Source organism: Diceros bicornis, chromosome 26, assembly GCF_020826845.1.
Source record: "Diceros bicornis minor isolate mBicDic1 chromosome 26, mDicBic1.mat.cur, whole genome shotgun sequence".
Classification (NCBI taxonomy): domain Eukaryota; kingdom Metazoa; phylum Chordata; class Mammalia; order Perissodactyla; family Rhinocerotidae; genus Diceros; species Diceros bicornis.
This window is the reverse complement of record NC_080765.1, coordinates 34,825,112-34,844,547: the sequence shown is the minus strand read 5'-3', so window position 1 is coordinate 34,844,547 and position 19,436 is coordinate 34,825,112. Positions and strand designations below refer to the sequence as shown.

At 49.4% G+C, this 19,436-nt stretch overlaps 1 protein-coding gene across 1 annotated transcript in view; it reads left to right on the top strand.

Moving 5' to 3' along the window:
• The window catches only part of LOC131422022 (BOS complex subunit NOMO1-like), a 52,832-nt gene extending 38,658 nt beyond the window's left edge, over positions 1 to 14,174 (top strand). Inside the window, 8 exon segments of the mRNA XM_058568878.1 lie at positions 24 to 151; positions 1,468 to 1,609; positions 5,473 to 5,556; positions 6,703 to 6,813; positions 8,636 to 8,737; positions 10,324 to 10,443; positions 13,052 to 13,144; positions 13,544 to 14,174. Coding sequence (XP_058424861.1) covers positions 24 to 151; positions 1,468 to 1,609; positions 5,473 to 5,556; positions 6,703 to 6,813; positions 8,636 to 8,737; positions 10,324 to 10,443; positions 13,052 to 13,144; positions 13,544 to 13,675 — 912 coding nt within the window. The 3' untranslated portion in view covers positions 13,676 to 14,174.
• The last annotated feature ends 5,262 nt before the right edge of the window (positions 14,175 to 19,436 follow it).

Genomic DNA, 19,436 nt, shown 5'->3' with positions numbered 1-19,436 from the left:
TCCGTTTGTGGTTGTCTCGGCAGAGTCCTGGCCAGTACTACTTCAAACCGATGATGAAGGAGTTCCGGTTCGAGCCATCCTCACAGATGATTGAGGTGCAGGAGGGGCAGAACCTGAAGATCACTGTCACCGGGTACCGCACGGCCTACAGGTACCAGCCCCCCCTCCAGGCCTGGGCCGCGGACTCACTCTCCCTGCTCTTATTGAGAAACCCCTCCCAGCCTTCCTCCGGGTTTTATTTGGGAGGCCAAGGAGGTAAGATAGGCAGTCCAAAGATTTTTGCTGCCCTTTTTTTCTAATATCTCAGAGTGGTTCATTCATAAAGGTCTATTTATTTATCTATCTATCTATCTATCTAATCTATCTATCTATCTATCTATCTATCTATCTATCTATCTATCTATCTATCTATTTATTTCTTTATTTATGAGGAAGATCAGCCCTGAGCTAACATCCGTGCTAATCCTCCTCTTTCTGCTGAGGAAGACCGGCTCTGAGCTAACATCTATTGCCAATCCTCCTCCTTTTTCTCCCAAAGCCCCAGTAGATAGTTGTATGTCATAGCTGCACATCCTTCTAGCTGCTGTATGTGGGATGCAGCCTCAGCATGGCCGGAGAAGCGGTGCATCAGTGCGCGCCCGGGATCTGAACCCGGGCTGCCAGTAGCAGAGTGCGCGCACTTAACCGCTAAGCCACTGGGCCGGCCCAGAAGTTCTTGTTTGGAAGTTGGCCTGAGAGCCTATTTAATTGCTTAAAAATTTTGTTTTTAAAAACGTTTGAAACTTGAATTACATTTTTAAAAGGAGGAAATGCATTCACTTGAGTAAAACATCAGAATTTTGAGAGGAGTATAGAATGTAAAGTTTCCCTCCTGTCCTTGTCTCCCAGCCACCCTGGTTTTCCACTGTTTCTAGATGCTTCCAGAGATGGTTTATGCAAATATATATGATATACTACATATTAGCTTCATAATATTACACAGCTATATTTATATTTATACACAGACACACACGTATGTATATTTGTACACTTATACAAAAACATTTGAGATGAAGCTTGATTAAGCAGAAGGAGTGGGTTTAGAAAAATGGACCATTTTCAACTGAATATGTGAAATGAAAGAGAAAGTGACTTATTTGCATTTTATTGAATGCTTCCTTAACAAAAATAAGATACAATGGAATAAAATAAAGCTTAGCCTTTTTTCATTACAATTTTCTGGAGTGTCCTTTAGGAGAAGGAAATGGATGCCAGCCTGCTGTCTGGCCTGAGCCTTCGGGCAGGGAGGCTGGATTTGCAGATGAGACAGCTAGAACGAGACTGCTTCGGTCAATGGGGCACAATTCTCCACGGAGCTATTTTGCACCATCAGTTGTGGGTAAACGCAGGACACTTGAGCTGAAATCCTTTGTGTGCCTCAGAGAACCAGGAGAATACTGTGTTCTGTTTCTCCTCTTGTCCCTCTAGCTGCTACGGTACAGTCTCTTCCTTGAACGGAGAACCAGAACAGGGTGTTGCCGTGGAAGCCGTGGGACAGAACGACTGTAGTATTTACGGAGAGGACACCGTGACAGATGAAGAGGGCAAGTTCCGGTTACGGGGATTGCTGGTGAGACTCGGAACATGTTTTACTCGTGGGTTTTTTCACACTGTGTTCAGTATGTGGTGCCCCTGAGACTGCTAGGAATGGGCTGGGCAGGGGGCATGGGGGTTGGGGGCTCTGGAACTCTCCTAATTCACATCTTAACTGACACAGCTTATCCGTTATCTAGCGGACATGTTGAGATGGGGATTTTGTGGCAAAATAAAGTTGGAAAACCAGGGATTTGGTGCATCTTTTGCCTAGCAGGGGGTGGTTATGATCTAGGCCAGGGCTCTCAAACCACTGCTTGTGAACCAGAAGAGCAGTGTGAAAGGCTGAGGGAGGCTGGACAGTAGGGAGTGGTGAGGACTGTGGTGAACTGGAGAGGGCATGGTCCATGTAGAGGAGGCCGCTACACTCAGCTCTAGCTCCTCACAGCCCCGTGGGAAGACAGACTCAGGGTTGCCAGATTGCTTGAATTTTTAAAAGTCAAGTCAGAAATTCAGATTTCCATGTGAAAACTCCTGATTTTTAGGTGACTAATGACTAAGTAAAAAAAACATAACAACTTTTTTTTTTTTTTTTTTGGCTGAAGAAGTTTAGCCCTGAGCTAACATCTGTTGCCAGTCTTCCTTATTTTTTGCTTGAGGAAGTTTAGCCCTGAGATAACATCCATGCCAATCTCAATCTATTTTGTGTTTGAGTTGCTGCCACAGTGTGGCTGACGAGTGGTGTAGGTCCACGCCTGGGATCCAAACCCGTGAACCTGGGCTGCCAAAGTGGAATATACTGAATTTAACCACTATGCCATGGGGCTGGCCCCACACATTACTTCTTCATGGGGGCCAGACAGACAACTTTGTTGTCTTTTTGGGTGCTGAATTGCAAAGTTTGGTTTAGGATTTATGGTGCTTTTTTCCTCAGTTTTTATTTGTGCGTTCATTCATTCACTCATTCAGCAGATGCTAACTGTATACTGTAGAAGTCAGCGAGAGAGAGTGTGGGTTGACCGCCCCCGCTGGACTGGGCCTCTTGGACCCAGGTTTGGTCCCTAGCCTTTCAGATTCACAAACTGGATATTCTTAGTTGACCCCAGAGATAGTCAGACGTTTCTCGGCAACAGATAAATGTTTGCCCAAACCACAGACGCTGAGATGCAAATTGGTTTGCTGGTTTATTTAGACACATTGGGGTCATGTTGTTCTTTCCTAAAGACAAGAATACTCAGGCCCAGTGTCCGAGGCATCCCACGCTCAGATATTGGGGTCCCTGGACTTCAGGTTGGAAGGTTGCTTGGTGAGCGTGGAGCGCTCAAGCTAAAGGAAGAGGATGGACTTGGGGTGTCTTCTCTGGCTGTGCTGAGGACTGGAATGCGTACGTTCTGATGGTCCAGCTGGATGCACACTGACCGGGTGGGCTCCCGTCCCCTGCTGTGCCCGTCACTCCCTCTCTCTGGTATGTTTTCATCAGACTCATCAAGATGGCGGTTGTCTTGTCATCCACAGGAATCTGGACAAGCCTCACTGTCATGCTCCTTTCTAGCTATCCTCCGGCCTGTGGGAGGGCCCCGCCCCGTGAAGTGTGCTGCCATGGGGACGTGTCCCCAGGGCACAGGACACTGCTCTCTGCTGTCCTCCAGGCCCGCTTTCCTTGAGGCGGTGCTTCCACAGAGCAGACAGGGCCGTGCGGCAGCATGGGTGTCTGCCTCCTTGTGCCCGCTGCAGCCAGGGCCCAGGGAGAGGCGACAGGCCATCAGAACCAGGTTCTCAGTCTCCCATTCAGTGCAAGTGCAGCCTTTGCAATTTCATCCTTTTCTTGGCCACACAGACGCCCTTCTGCTCTAGTCTGCCGGGTACCAGTCCTGCCTCTGTCATTTCTGAGCTGTAAAAGTTCAGACAAGTTTTTCATCCTTTCTGTATCTGTTCCGTCATCTGTAAAATGAGGCCGAGAATAATATGTCTGCCTCATAGGATGGCTGTATTAAATGAGTTAATACATGTAAAACACGTACAGCGGTGTTTGGCACGTCGACTCGGTAAATGGTTAAAAAGCAGAAACAAACAAAACCTTCCCCAGGTGGTCCCTGCCAGAACCGCGAGCTTAGGTTTTTTGTTGGCAGCTTTCTCATTCTAAGTCCGCAGCAGTAGAAGGGCCTGGGAGGAGCCCGTGCAGTTCAGTCTTAGGAGAGCCTCCCCCTTGGCTGAACCTGTGTTCTTGGCTTACCTCACTCTTATGGTCACAAGAATACAAATTCTGCATCACCTTCTAGGTTCCCCCTAGTGTCCTGCTGGTCCAGAGACATTCTTCTAAACTCACCGACTTAACACGTGTTATTTAATTAAACCAATCTAGTTTCCTTCTCCACCACAATAGATTTCTATATTAATTGATGCTCCCCGTCACCCTCCTCCTCCTCCTCCTCCTCCTCCTAATAGGTGTTAATTCATTAGCGCTTTCAGGGGTTTTTAGAGTCGCCCCCTTGTGGCAGCTCACGCCTTCCATGTGCCGGGCCACAGATGCTGGAGGAATATCTTTAGACTTTTCTCATCAAGGGTTTTGGGTTTGAGTGTGCCAGTCTCCCAGAGGACGGCAGGCTGGAGATCCCTCGTTGAAGATTTCCTAAGGATTTCGACCCTCTTCGAATTCGTTATTTGATCTTTCCCGGCAGTGTGCTTGTCAAGGCACCTGGGGTGAGAAGCTACACCTCTAGATTGTGCTGCCAAGGGATGAAGGTGAATCCCGGGGTCAGTCGGCCGTGAGCCAGGAGTCGGGCCAGTTAGGATGGCAGCGGCTGCCCCACGGGCTCCTGCCCGGCCCGGGAGTGAGTGGGCAGTGCCCGCTCTGCCCAGCTTCAGCAGTGCTGTTCTCCTTTTCTTCACAGATAGCTGCTCACATCCCTTCCTCTCTGAGGTGCAAACAGCTATTTTGAACCAAACCCAATGCTGCCAGGCCTAACTGAGCCGTAAAGTGAATTAATATGTCTGTTGGCGATCATAAATTTGATGGTTCTCATTTTTTTTAATAATAGCTTTATTGTCTTTGTAAAGGTACCATGTGCTCATTATCAAGATAGTTCAAGCAACATATTGAAAAGGACAAAATTTTGAAGGGGAAAAAAACCCTGTAAAGCTGCCACCTGGAAGTGCCCTGGTGACTGGGCAGTGATGCCTGTTCTGACCTGCCCTGCTGCGTACGGAGATCATCAAATGCACATTATCCGTGCTAGTTTAGAAATAAACGATTACATCTTAGGGTTGTCCTCTTAGGTGCATGGAGACACCTGTGAACTCAACCCGATGCTTGAGATCCTAGTGCGTCATCGGGTCAGTTGTGCTATTGATGATCAGGAATTGGTTGCTTTAAAAGATTTTTTAGAATAATGACATATTTGGTAAACGTGATAGATGCCTATAAATGTGAGCAATAGAATAAAAAGTATAAAGAAGAAAATTTTTTTAAAAAAGGAAAAATGTCAAATCCCCCTTCTTAGAAATAGTATCCGTGGTAAGCATTTGGGAGTGTCATTCCAGATCTCACTCAGTGCGTGTATACAGATAGATAGGAAGGGTGGACGGCAAGGAAAGATTGACTTTCTCAGAATAAGCATATTATGCTTGCAATTTTGAAATAAGAAACCAAATTTAATTTCCCTTGGGTAGAGAAGCTGAATGGGGTTTGAAAGGATTACGGAACTTCAGATAAATGTTCGTTCATCAGGGTGCTTTTTAGAGGAACTCTCCAGAAGGTTAACAGGCCACAGACTGGGAACTGTCTGGCGGGACAGAAATGCTCCCGTCGTCTCGGTGAGGGCCCGTAGTCAGAGCAGGCTCAGATCAGCTTGCGTGTGACAAGCTCCTGTCTAGAGAAGTGACCCCTGTTTTTGTTTGCAGCCGGGATGTGTGTACCACGTTCAGCTCAAGGCAGAAGGCAACGACCACATCGAGCGGGCCCTCCCCCACCACCGGGTGATTGCGGTAAGGCGTGAAATCCTTCAGCGGAGCCGCGGTGTGATTGCCTCCCTGATCAAAAGTCCTTCAGCGCTCCTCTGGCTGGCTGCCTTTCATCTCTTGGGGGGGGCAACTTTAAATCCTAATTAAGGGTCCTCTCAGAATAGTGTCATCTTCACAAGCAGCATCTTATATGGGGTTTTTAATGAACAGCACCGCTGTCATGCATCCAGAGGAGAAATCTGAACTGTTGTTTCTCCTCTTCCCCTGCAAGCTCTGATCATTATGCTGCAAGTTAAGGATCTTAAGGTATAAGCAGCATTTCAAATCAAGGGTAGCTACTAAAGAGAACGTGGGCTTAATTGGTGGCAGGGCCGCCCAGTTTTCTTATATTCAGATGACCTTGTTTTTTCCATTCGGTGGGCAGCATGTTTTGATAGTCAAGATCATGACTTAGCTAATTGGTCCCTAATGAGGCAGCCCTCCAGGTCACAGGAAGCGGCCGGGAGCCGTTGGAAGTGATGCTTTCTGCCATGAAATAGCCCTCATTAGCTAGACTAGAGGGTTGGGTGGCACAACAGGGGCTGCCCTTGGTAGCTTTATGTGGTGGTGTTAGGCATGAAGATTGTGAGGGATTAGGAGGGGTGGGCCATTTAGGACTATTTAGCCTAGGAAACGGATTTTCTTGATGTGTTTACGGCAGCTGGCATTTTAAATGGCCGTGCCGGCTGCATCTTCCAATGTTATATTTCCCCGCTTTGGTGCCTTAGGCCAGGACTACGGCAGTCCTGGGGACCAAGGCCCGGCAGCTGTGAGAGAGTGACAGGAGGGCACACGCCCACCCAGAGGGGCAGCTGTGGCTTGGCTCCTGCTGATTGCTGCCAGGCAGGAGCTGGAGAAGCTGGAAAATCTGGCTTTTTTGTATATGAAATTTTTAAAAATGTTGGCAAGTAATTAAAACTTAGAAAAAAAGTACTGTGCTTGTCAAACCACATGTGTGTGGGGGCCACCTACTGCCAGTTTGTGACCTTGGACTTAGGCTACTTCCAAAGCAGCCTTTGCTCCCTTGGCATAAGAAGTGAAGTTTGCTGGAGAGAGCTCCCGGCGTGTCCGACAGCTGGAACAGAAGTTCCTCTGCAGCTCTCTCAACGCCGGCGTCTTATCTCTTTCTAGGTCGGGAATAATGACATCGATGATGTCAACATCATAGTTTTCCGGCAGATTAATCAATTTGATTTAAGTGGAAATGTGATCACTTCCTCTGAGTATCTTCCCACATTATGGGTAAGTTAAAATACTGTGTTCTTTTCAGCTTCGGGACGAGTAAGGAGCACGGTGTTGGGGCCTGTTGCACTTGCTTTTGTGTACTGAAGGTGGAGGTGCTGAGGGCTGCGGTTGAGATTTGAGAAACTTCCATCCCAGCGTGTATCTGGGAGAACGATGGCTGATCACTGGAGAGAAATGCGCTCCAGTTTCAGAGAAGTTTCGCTAGCTGTATATATCTTTGGCAGCATTGTAATAGAAGCCGAATGAATGTTCAGTACAACCTGGAGTCTAAAACAGAAGGACCATTTCAAGGCGCAGAGTACCTTGTAACTTCAAATTCTGTCCAGGGTGGAGGTTGCGGGCGGTGGACTAGAAGTCACGTCTGGGCTGGCTTCTGTCACCTGTACTTACCCATCTTGCCACCTAGGGCGGTCACTCCATTCCCATGGCCTCACACTCCTCTGTAAAACCAGGGAGTTGGATGCAGTGACCTCTTAAGGTCTCTTCAAGCTCTAACAGAATTTCCATGTCTGCAATTAATGAAGACATGTTTACACAGTGTTCTGTGATCCCTTGAAAGATGTTAATGAATTGCCACGGGAGTGTATATTTCAGGGGCACTTGTAATTTTCTGTCAGTGAAGTGTTTGCCTTGGGTGAGAACGTGCGCTTACATTTTAACTCAGCTCAACTGCCCTTCAGTCCAGGGTTGCAAGCATGTTGCCTGTGGGGGCCAGGCATTTAATAGCAGAGAGTGAAGAGGGCTGAGTGGGGTGTGGGGCAAACTGAGGGGGTGGGGGAGCAGATGGGAAGGGATGGCGCCCCTCATCAGCTCATTCTGCTTGTTGCTGTGTTGGAATTCTGGCCCAGGGTTGACTGTCGCTTGCCAATTTTCCAGAGAAGCTGGAAATTAGAGTTATTTGAAATCACCTGATTTTTAGTATAGGCAATGAATTAAGATTTACTTAGAACTTTTGTAAAAGAACAAAAGAACACATTTGCGAGCTTGCATGTGACCTGTAGGCCTCCAGGCTGTGACTTTTGTTTTAGGAAAACTCCTCTTGTGTGTTATATAGAAAGGTGCCACATGGGCCCTGGGGTGGGGCGGTTCCTGTGACAGGTGCAGGGTGGAGCCCCCCAGCCCTTAGCATCGGCCAGGACCGTACCTTCCTCTTTTCGTGCCTCATTGCATAGGCGAGGGAGAACAGGCCGCAGAGTCGGGCTGAGAGAAAGAAAGGCCGGAAACAAAGCACTAAACTGCTTCTAGAAGCAGGCTGGAGAACCAAATGCAGAACGGGAGTGCATTTTGAGTTTAACGAATACTTTTGGAGCTAAGGTTACAATACTGGAGAGGCAGTGCCAGGTGGGCAAGACCCTCGGTGACGTGGGTTGAGTCCCAGGCTCCCACACGTATAATTTGTGTGATGTTGGGTGACGCAGGCTCTCTGGGTCTCCACTGGGATGACAGTGATGGCTGTTTAGTAGCCAGGATTGGTGACGAGGTACGTAGAGTGCCTGTTGCATGCCTGGCATGTTAAAGATAGGTTAGAAGCTATTCTTTTTAATATTATCATTTTACTATTGTTACTACTTCGAGCGCTAACATAAGTGGTCAGAATCTGTTTTAAAATCTCACGATTCTCTGCGTGTCGTGTGACTGCAGTCTCAGGTGACAGGGATGCATTATGTGTGGCCTGTGGGGACGACGGTTTCTCTTTCAAATACCCATGTTTCCAAAGGTCCTCTCCCCCCAAGAGATGAGCTGTCCCGAGGATGTCTGAAATGACACGTTTAGTGTGTTTCAGTTTCAGAAGCCTGTCTGCTTTGTGTGTGCTCTCCAGGTGAAGCTTTACAGAAGTGAAAACCTCGACAGTCCCGTCCAGACGGTGTCTCTCGGGCAGTCTCTCTTCTTCCACTTCCCGCCCCTGCTCAGGGATGGCCAGGTGAAGCCCGCCGCTCCCTCCCCGTGCCCGTCAGTCATTCCACTCGGCAGTTTGAGGAAACGCAGTTCTCTCGTTGCTCCCTGATACCACTTTGCGGAAATGGTTGACATGCTCTAGGAATCAAGGGAGGTTGGGCTCTGTAGGGATTATTTTTCTTAATTAGCTGTTTTTCTGTTTATAAAAGTAATACACATTCACAGGAGGAGATTTGGGGGAAAAAAATCAGACATAATTCCATCATTCAGAAATAACCACTGTTAACATGTTGATAGGTATCTTTTTGTTTTTTTTTCAATGCATGTGCTCATGTGTATATAAATATAGTCATGTGTATAGTCATGTGCTGCAGAATGATGATTCGGTCAGTGATGGACCACATATACGATGGTGGTCCCATAAGAATAGCACCATAGAGCCCAGGTGTGTAGTAGGCTGTACCATCTAGGTTTGTGTAAGTACACTCTATGATGTTCACACAACGATGAAATCACCCAATGACACATTTCTCAGAATGTATCCCCATCTTAAATACCATAATCTATTTAACCAAGGCCTTAATATTGGACATCATTTATTAGTGTAGAATGTCTATTATCAATTCTAATTGGGCAGAGCAAACTGTTGTAGTTGGCATAATGGGAGCAGACTTTGCAAAGAGTTCGGTTCTTTCCTGGTGGACTTAGCCTGTGGGTGTCAGGAGTGAACCTGTGTGTGACCTTCCCGCTCCGGGCTTCTTACCCCCTGCCCCGGGGATGATACACTATGGCCTTTCTCGGCGTGAATGGCTGTAAAATAATGAAGCAGGTTGTGATGGAATTTGGGGATTCCTCCCCATTTCTCCCTTTGAAATAGCCCTTGAGGCAGCACAGCACTGTGGAGACAGCCGGGGCTTCGGGGTCCAACTCCACCTGGGTTCATGGCCTGCTCGGTACCTTCCTAGCTGAGGGACCCTGGGCAAGTCCCTGTTAACTTCTTCGGGCCTCGCTGTCCCCGTCTGTAAAACGGGAGTAATAATCCCCACCTGTCAGTGGTGAGAGCAGGGCAGGCGTTTGCCCCATGCGGTGCTCGTGGTGCCTGATGCACGGTCAGGGCTCGGCACGCCGGGCTGTGACCGCCACTGGACCGTTCCAGAGACGCCGTGTTCTTACAGCTTGCAGCTAGTGAGCCACTTAAGTATCGTCCCTTAAAAGTCAACCTCATTTGGGATAAAAGCAGTCCTCCTCAGTTTGATCATGAACCTCCCTCGTCAGAACTGGCTCGTAATAACTTCTTGTGTTTCATAAAGTCCGGTCCTCAAAGGGCCATAATTGTAGTGGTTGAATGTGTCATTAAAGAGAACCGCCAGCCCTGAAAGCTTTGTCAGAAGACACAGTCTCGGAGACGCTGGGGACGCGCGGCCGTCACTGATGGAGTAGCCCACTGAGGTTACCGCTCTCGAGTCAGCGCCGTTGGTTTGGGTGTGTAAACTTGGGGATTTCTCTAAGACGTGAGGTCCTTTATATCCCGGCCGTAGGTTAGGTTTTAGTTTTCATTTGCTTTGCCCAGACTGCCCTTTACCAAGATAACTTCTGCTTCCTTGTGCGCAGAATTACGTGGTGCTGCTGGACTCCACGCTCCCCAGGTCGCAGTATGACTACGTCTTGCCGCAGGTCTCTTTCACCGCGGTGGGCTACCACAAGCACGTCACCTTGATCTTCAATCCCACGGTAAGGAGAGGAGGGTCTGCGTGGTGTCGGGTGTGAAGAATGGTGCCAAAATTATCTTTTCCTACAGGCTCTCCAGTTACCTGGATTTAGTGTTTTTCAAACGCCATCCTGTATGAGCAGTTGGTAGGAATTATCCCTGATTCAGAGATGGGAGTCCAAGGTCACCAGCTCGTAGCAGAGCTAGGACTCAACACGGCTCTTTGGCTGGTTTCTGGGCTTCTCTGAGGAGCGGTTTGTGCTCGGTGACGTGGCAAATATGATCTTACCTGAAGTAGAGAGTTCTTCCAATGACCCTAGGAGGAAGCACTTGCCTCCTTCCCCACCGTTGAGACCTGGTGAGAAAGTGCCAGAGAGGCGAGGATGGAGGGAACCGTTTGTCTCTGCGTGGAGGCACATCACGGCCCAGTGAGAGGGAGAGGGCCTCCGCGAAGGGCGCTGACGGCTGCAGCCTGCGACGTTCCCAAGCGCCCCCTGCCAGGAGACTCGTCTGGATCCAGGGGGACACCTGGGAACATAGAGATGCTCACAGCTGCTGCCAGGAGTGTGTCTGTCCCTTCTGAGAATGAAGACGATGCCCGCCAGGGGTGGCACATGAGGGCTGGGGGGCCAAGTGATGAGTGGAGGGTGTGCCCGCTCTGTGCCGGGCCTGCCCGGGGTATTCACTGCTGATCCTCACAGCAAACCTCCGAGGGGAGGTGCCCTTCCTCCCATGTTTACAGAAGCTCAGAGAGAGTACGTGACTCAGCGAGGGTTCGCCAGCAGAGCCAGGACTCAAAATCAGGTGGTTTTTCCTCAACCATGTGGTTTCCACTACATTCCAGCCTTCTGAGGAGCGGCTCAGCGTTGTACATTTATGAGGGCCTTCATAAGCATCGTGCTCTATTCCTTTGTCAAATGTGAATGCGATAGCCATGCTGTTGACTTGACTTAGTATTCCACGTACTGCTGAGCACTTGACGTAGCTCGTTGCATTGAATTTTCACAGCATCCCCTGCAGTGGGCGCTGTTCATATTGTCGCCCTCTTATAGTTGAGTAAACTGAGTCTTAGAGTGATTGCCTGAGGTCACCTGGTAAGACCTGGGACTTGAGCCTAGACCAACTCTCCTCAAAGCTTATTCTCATTAGCACCCTACTACTGCCCACTAAATTAAACTTTTAATTAGGTATTTACCTCAGTGGAAAATGGGTTGGATCTAAGACATCAGAAAATACAAGAGTAGGCAGTGGAGGTGGAAATGTATTCCTGCCTTATTCTTCCATTTCTCAGGGGCCATCCCATTCAGCCTCAACCATCTCGGGTAAAAGGGGCCCCCAGTCCTTCTCCAGCCTACGTGTTCTCAGATGTTTTGGTGTCAGGACCCTGTTACACTGTTAAAAATTGTTGAGGATCTCAAAGAGCTTTCATTTATCTGGGTATATCTGTCTATATATGTTATATTAGAAATTAAAACTGAGAAATGTTGAAAACACGAGAATCCACAGGTCACACATTCCATTAGCTGTCAGAGTGATGACATGGTCACGTCAGGGAGCCTCTGGAAAAGTCCACTGTACACTTGTGAGAGCGTGAGAGTGAAAAAGGCCATAATATCTCAGCATTATTATGGAAATAGTTTGGACCTTGCAAATCTCCTGAAAGGGAGGTCCCTGGACCATACTTTGAGAACAGTGCTCTGGCTCATTTACCTGTTCTATGATTATCTGAAAGTTCTCATTTAATTTGTTTCCTTTGTGGGGGTGGCGTGAGCTAGTTGGATTAGGTTCATTTGCTACTACCAAGATCCAAAATTTCAGGGGCTTTAGCAAGACGGAAGTTTCTGTCTGAGGTCAAGTCCAAGAGTGAGCAGTCCAGGGATCGTATGGAAGCTCCCTTCTCCAAAATAGCGCACTTGGCCAAGTGCTGCCTGGCCAGCAAGAAGGGAGGGCCGCCGTTTCTCTGTTAGGGTACAGCCTGGTGTTGCACCCATCACTTCTGTTCATGTACGGTTGGCCAGAATCTGGTTCCATGGCCGCACCGGGCTGCAAGGGAGGCTGGGAAATGTCTGTATTCTGATTGGCCCAGATGAGAGTTGGCCGTACTATTGGAAGAAAGGGCGAATGGCCCCTGGGATGCAGTAGCAGCTGCTTCACTTCCTCACTGGGTATCATCTCTGGGACTAGCTTGTTCATCACTATGTGCCCTGAGCCTAGAACAGCGGGTTCTTGATACTTCCTTGTTGGACAGAGTCCCTGTGTATAGCCTGGACTCAACAAAGTGGAACCCATTTACTTTTCAACCACAGGGATTCCCCACTCTCCACAGCTCTTGGCTGCCTCAGGTTAGATCGTGAAAGTTCTGGGGGTGAGGAATCCCTCGTTATCAGAATCTAGTTGTTCCTGAGTTTCAGGGTGCAGGCAATGAGTTTGGAAAGCAGAGGATTCAACGGAAAAGTTATCCGAGCTGCTTCAGTTCTTTGCTTTGAATAGCGAGAGTTTGGATCATGTGGGACACCCAGGTGTCCTCGGGTAGCTGATTGGAAAGGCTGGGTGGGTCGTGGCTGTGTCATCACGGGTGGCAGATAGGAGGGAGAGCTCACTGAGGCGTGACGCTGCTCTTGGTGTTTGCAGAGGAAGCTGCCTGAGCAGGACATTGCCCAGGGATCCTACATTGCCCTGCCTCTGACGCTGCTTGTCCTGCTGGCCGGCTACAACCACGATAAGGTAGGACATCCAGAGACCTCGTGAGAGAGCAGATGTGTCAGGGTGCGTGATCCCTCCCAGCTGTGAAGCGACAGTGGAAGAATGTCCAGTGTCACAGAAGTTATAGCATTTTAGGGTGCGAAGGGACTGTAAAGACCTCTGGTCCAGTCCCTAGGCCTTCTTTCAAGGCCATTCACCTCTCGTAACATCTCTCATAATCTTTAAATCTGGAATTCTTCTAGAGACATGTTGCTCACAGAGAGAGCCCGGCCCGTCTCTGCTGACCTCTCTGGTACAATGGCCTCCCTTAATTTGAACTGAAGTCTACTCCCTAGCACATGGTGGGTGGTGACCTGAAAAGGAGGTGTGCTGTCAGTCTTCTCTTGGCATGCCTCTCTCACTCTCTCTCTCTCTTTCTAGCTCATTCCCTTGCTGCTGCAGTTGACAAGTCGACTGCAGGGAGTCCGAGCTCTCGGCCAGACAGCCTCTGACAACAGCGGCCCAGACGATGCAAAGAGACAAGCCAAGAAACAGAAGACACGGCGGACGTGAGGAGGAAGAGGGGCAGTTGAAATCTCACTCGGGACAGGCCACAGCCAGGGGGCCACCACCTGGCCTTGGCATAAAAGCGTGCGTCTGACCACCTTCAGCACGTGCCATTTACCCCAGGCACCTCTGTCGGCGTAGCTGCCTGTACCTGTCCTTCCCCTTGCCTGGCCCCGCAGTGCAATGCAATGAATGGACCCTCCTGTCACTCTGCTGAGCACAATTTATTTTCTGAGTTGAAGATAATTTATTATTATTATTTTTGTCAAGGAAGTATTTAAGCTGGTGGTATGAGGATGTGATTCTTGATCTTCAGCATTCATTTGCAAGAATCCCAGTAAACATGGGTTTTGGTCCGCCACTGAAGCGCCTGTGGGTTTACGTCTTCCCTCAATTTCCCTCTGCATCCGAGATCCCTGCTGGAAACTGCACAACTTGTATCTACTCCCAGGAGGATATGTTAGGAGGTAAAAATCAATAAAATTGCCCATTCATTTCTGTTGTAGCTCATCTCAGATGTATTTGTTGGATAACATTGGCATAAAGCTGGGGTCACAAACTGAGATGCCTAGAGGGGCACGTAGGTCCTGAGTGAAGGGCTAGGGCAAGAAAGTCCTCAGCAAAAGCGAGATGATACACAGCAGAGTCTTTTGGCCTCAGGGGTAGGACAGTAGGGGAGGGTGGGGCTTGTGGCAAAGTGAGGGACACCCACCCTGTCTAAAAGAGCCGGGGTTTCTCAGCTCTGGCTCGCTGGTGCTCTGCAGGAATGTGCGTTCGTGTTTCTAGAGGAGCCAGAAAGACAACGTTTTGTGTGAGATCTTCCAGGTTTTAAATGTTAGAAACAAATTCAATTTTTAAAAAAACCACATACCTTTGGCCAAACAAAATGTGTATGTAGGACGGGTGAGGCTTGAAGGCTGCTGGTTTGCATACAGAGCCACAGGAATTCACAGCATTTGAACAGCATTAATTTACTTCTTATAGGAAGTAATTAATTTAATTAAGTTACATTGAAGGAGGGAACACGTCCATCCATCTCGCATGTATTGACAGGCACTGGGGATATGAAGACGGGCAGAGTAGACGATCTGGAAATGGGGTTGAAGTGGATGGGGCCACGTCTGCCTCGTTCCTTGTGGTCTCCCCAGTGCCTGGCCTGTCGTGGGCATTCTGTAAGGAATGAATGAGCGAATGCGCGCGTGCATGAGTGAGTGACTAGATGGGCACACGGCACCCACCTTCACAGAGCGCACAGCCCATCGTTGGGTGGAAGGCCGGCCAGTGCGTGGACAAGGGCAGCGCACTGAGCTGAGGGCCTCTTGGTGGGGAAAGCTCAAGTGGCCGTGGGGGCCCAGAGCAGAGGTCTGATCCCACCAGAGGGCTTAGGGGAGCTTCCTGGATGTGACGTTTAAGCCACGTCTGGAAAGACAGAGAACGGAGAGAGGAAAAATAAGGCAGAAGGTCTCGTTGGTTGCCATCACCAACGCGGAAGGTCAGCCTGAGGATCCCCTGGCGCTGGGCGGCCTCCCAGAGAGCTGCTGTGTTTCCAACTAGTGGCGTTGGGCTGTTGGCCATTTTATGAGTTTGCTTTTTGACCGTGGAAGGAAGTAAACTTGGAGATCTGGGACAGATGAGATACATAATCCATTTCTTGGAGTGTTTGCTAACTCTTATTCCAAGTGGACACCCAGAAACATCCCTTTTAAATGTTAATGGGGCTTTTTATTGACATGATGTAAAGGTTAAGAGCTTGTGAAAGATACAACGAAATGTCAACACATTCCATCCAGTTCCGGACGCTGCCATTAAGTGGCAGTCTTGCCCTGTCGCTGGCCACAGGTCACCTTGGGTGTTGGTGGGACTCCTAGAGGGCTCTATTCCTGGAAAAAGGCTGATGTATTTCTCAGTCCATTTGGAAGTGGGGCCTATTCTGTTGTCTGTAATTTTCTTCATTTTCTGACAATCTCAGGACTGAATTCCTCTGATCCCTCTCTGAGGTGTAAGTATTAATATTAGAGGATTTTGAATGGGGCAAAAGTTATATGAGACAGACTTCTTTTCCCTGAGAAATTAAAAAAAAGGTCTAAAATGGCAGGTTCACGAAGAACTCCATTGCTTGCACGTTTTTGCTCATGAAAGTAGCCTTGACCTCCAGGAGGACAGCCCCGACCTTCAGGGAAGTGCCATTCTACGGTGCTGGCTTCCCCTCAGTCGTCTTCTCTGGGTTTTCTTGTTTTGAATTTTATCGACCAACCAGCAAAGATTGTTGGCAGTGGTGGGATGGGCAGGGCTGAGGGTGGGCGTGAGTGTGTAGCTGGTGGGGGCTGGCGGCTGCGAGAGAAGGGCAGAGGGAAGAGGCGGTCTGTGCGTGACTCTAACGGTCTAACTGAGGAGAGAAGAGGCGTGAAATCAGGCAAAAGTGAGCGATTGCCCTCCTGAGTGAGGCGATGGTGGTCCACCCGTGTGACTCGTGGAGTCCGCGTCACCAGTTCGTTCTTCCGTTTACGATGAACCACGTGGAACTGCCATTGTTACAGGTCGAAAGTGGATCTGGGGCTCCTTGGGGAACTGTCTGATTCGAGGATCGGGGTAGGAAGTATTTAAGAGGAGCTGGGAACATTTTGTAGTGTCAGAAAGTAAATGCTTTCTGACTTTCTGTGCTTTCCTTTAGCACAAAGGAAGTGCGAAACGAAACGAAACAGAACACCCCATGGATGGGGTGTCTCCAAGGGACACAGGAGCCAAATGAAAGAGCTCCAACAGTCAGCCAGATCAACTTGAGCTACAAGATAAATAAAGCGGTATTGGATTATAACCCGAAGTATAAAATAAATAATCACGATTCCACACTGATGTAAATAAATGATTGAATAAATAAGTGGTGGAGAAGAGACACATCTCCCATGTAGAAAAATTCCAGATGATTTATGTAGCTACCCCACCCGCCAGGAGGTGGAACACAGCCCCACTCCTAAAGTGTGGACTTTGCATAATAACTTCCTTGCAGAGTGGACAGTGTGAAACGGGGAAAAGAGTAACTTCACAGGGGAGGAACCTAACAGACAGGACCTCAGCCCAGTGATGAAGGTCCCCATCCACAGCAATGTTGTCTTGAGAGCGTGTCCCCTTGATGTGAAGTGATGGGGATGAGGCTTCGCCTCTGTGGTCCTCCTCCTCAGAACACACAAGTCCAGTCTACTGATGAGAAAAACATCAGGCCAATCCCAACTGGAGGACATTGTACAAAACACCTGACCAGTATGCCTTCAAACTGTCAAGGTCATCGATGTGGTACCCTGGCTGAGATCCTGGCACAGAAAAACAACGTTAAGTAAAAACTAAGGAAATTTGAACAAAGTAGGGATTTTAGTTAATAATAATGCATTAACACGTGGGGCAGCCAGCCCTGATGGTCTAGTGGTTAAGATTCAGCATTCTCACCTCTGTGGCCCCTGTTTGTTTCTCAGTCAGGAAACCACACCACCTGTCCTTCAGTTGTCGTACTGTGGCAGCTGTGTGTTGCTGTGATGCTGAAAGCTATGTCACTGCTATTTCAAATACCAGCAGGGGCACCCATGGTGAACAGGTTTCAGCGGAGCTTGCAGACTAGACAGACTAGGAAGAAGGACCTGGCCACCCACTCCTGAAAGGATTGGTCGTGAGAACCTGTGAACAGCAGCAGAGCATTGCCTGATGTAGTGCCGGAAGGTGAGAGGATGGCACAAGAAGGTTGGGCCAGGTTCCGCTCTGCTGTCCACAGGGTCACAGGAGTCAGAACCGACGGCTCTAACAACAACACCTGGAGCACGTGGGAACTCTCTGTACTATCTTGGCTGTTTTCCTAAAACTATTCTAAAATAAAAAGTTTCAATGTTTACTTAAAAAGAAGGTTGAACACAGCAGTGTCATGTTCTTGTGCGTGTTTTACCTGGTTCAGTTGTGTGTGTGGATTTGTAGTGTACCATCTAACCTCTGTGGCCTGACCCTCGCCATAGCCAGTGGCCCCAAGTTAAGACACAAAAAGCGCAAGTTAGGGATACGCCCTGTGGCCTTGGAGTGACCGAGCATCCAGACTGCACGCGCTGGTTACCTGAAAAAGCCAAGCAGTAGGATAGGTGGGGCTGGCAAACTGTAGCTCGTGGGCCAAATCCAGCTGGCTGCCTGTTTTTTTCAAGAAAGTTTTACTGGAACACCGCCACGCCCATTCGTTTGTGTGCTGTCTATGGCTGCTTTCGAGGAACAACTGTAGAGTTGAGTAGTTGCAACAGAGATCTCATGGCCCTCAAAATATTTACTCTCTCTCTGGCCCTTTACAGAAAAAGTTTGCCGACCCCCGGATAGGGGACACGAGCTCTGTCATCGTCCTTAGCAGGAAGGGCGGGGAATCCCCATCTCAGGACAGGTCGATCTTCTAACACAGAGCACACAGCTGGGCAAAGCCCAAGGCTGGCTTCTTGGGGACTGAAACGGATCATTAATATTGAGTGTTTACAACCTGCTTCCTCCAGGTAGTTCAGTTTCATCTCTACTGCCTCTTGGACCGGGGCTCCACGTGCAGGGGTCGGGGCTGTGTGTCGTCATCAGCTTTCTGAGGCTTCAAAGCATATCGATCCTGCGAAATGGACATTTCTCTGAAAAGAGCGTCTCTCGACGTGACAGGAGGTCACGCGTGGCTTGTTCCTCTCCCTTTCATTCCCCTCTGAACGTGATCGAATCATGATCCCGGCGTCACCGAGGGGCCCTCGCGTCTCTTGGGAACCCGGCTTCTTTGACTGGCTTGCTCTTTTAGTCTCTTTCAAGCCAGTGAGGCAGAGTGGAAAACGTTTACTGACTCTGGGGCCAGACGGACCTGAGTGCAAGTCCTGCCCTGTTACTACTGGGCTGTGTGGCTTTGGGCGAGCCGCCAAACGTCCCCGAGCCGCAGGCTCTTCCGCACTAGAATGGGGTAACGGCGGCCTCACGGCGGTTGTGAGGCTTCAGTGGACTGGTGCTCGCAGAGCAGCCGCTGCAGGGCTTGCTTCCTGGTGTAATCCCTTCGCGGAGGCGGGGTTGACATTCAGCTGGTACCCGCAGGGGCGGCTGTGCCCGCATTTTACAGCCAGCCATTGGGGTTGATCACACTGTCTTTCTGATTGGTCAGGCCCATGCCATGACAGATGTTCAATGTTTTGAAAATCATCCCTGGGTAGAGATGAATTCTGCCCTTCCTTTCCGAGTTTCAGATAATTCCCTTGGTCTACACCATTGGAGTCCTACCCAGATACCCTGTGCCGGCCAGTGCACCTCTCCCTGGCTGCTGTGACTGCTGGCTGCTAAGAGCTCACAGCTGGCCCTTCCCTGGAGAATTGCCCTCGCCAGATGGGAGCCGCCTCTCCTGGGAGGGGACGCTGTGTCCCAGTGCCTAACTGGTCCAGCAGTGGGGATTGCTAGCCCCTGCCTCCTGGGGGTTCGGTCTGTGGCCTGAGCTCCCTGTGGGATCAGGCCGAGGTAGACATTACAGACCATGTGCTCACTCGGCCCTCTCCCCTTCTGCTTCCTGTGGCACTCAATTTCCTCCTCCTGAAAGCCCTCCCTCAAAAACCCACATCCGCCCAAGACCCTGTCTCCGGCTCTGCTTCTAGGAACCAAGGCCATCAGCAGCCTGCTGTTACAGATCTAGACCTTTCTGCCAGCACAGTGGTCAGTCCTTGGAGACCCATGAGGAAGAGTCTGAGGGCCATGTGCATGGAGCTGGTTTGGTGGGGTCTGCAGGCTGGCAGGGACCCCG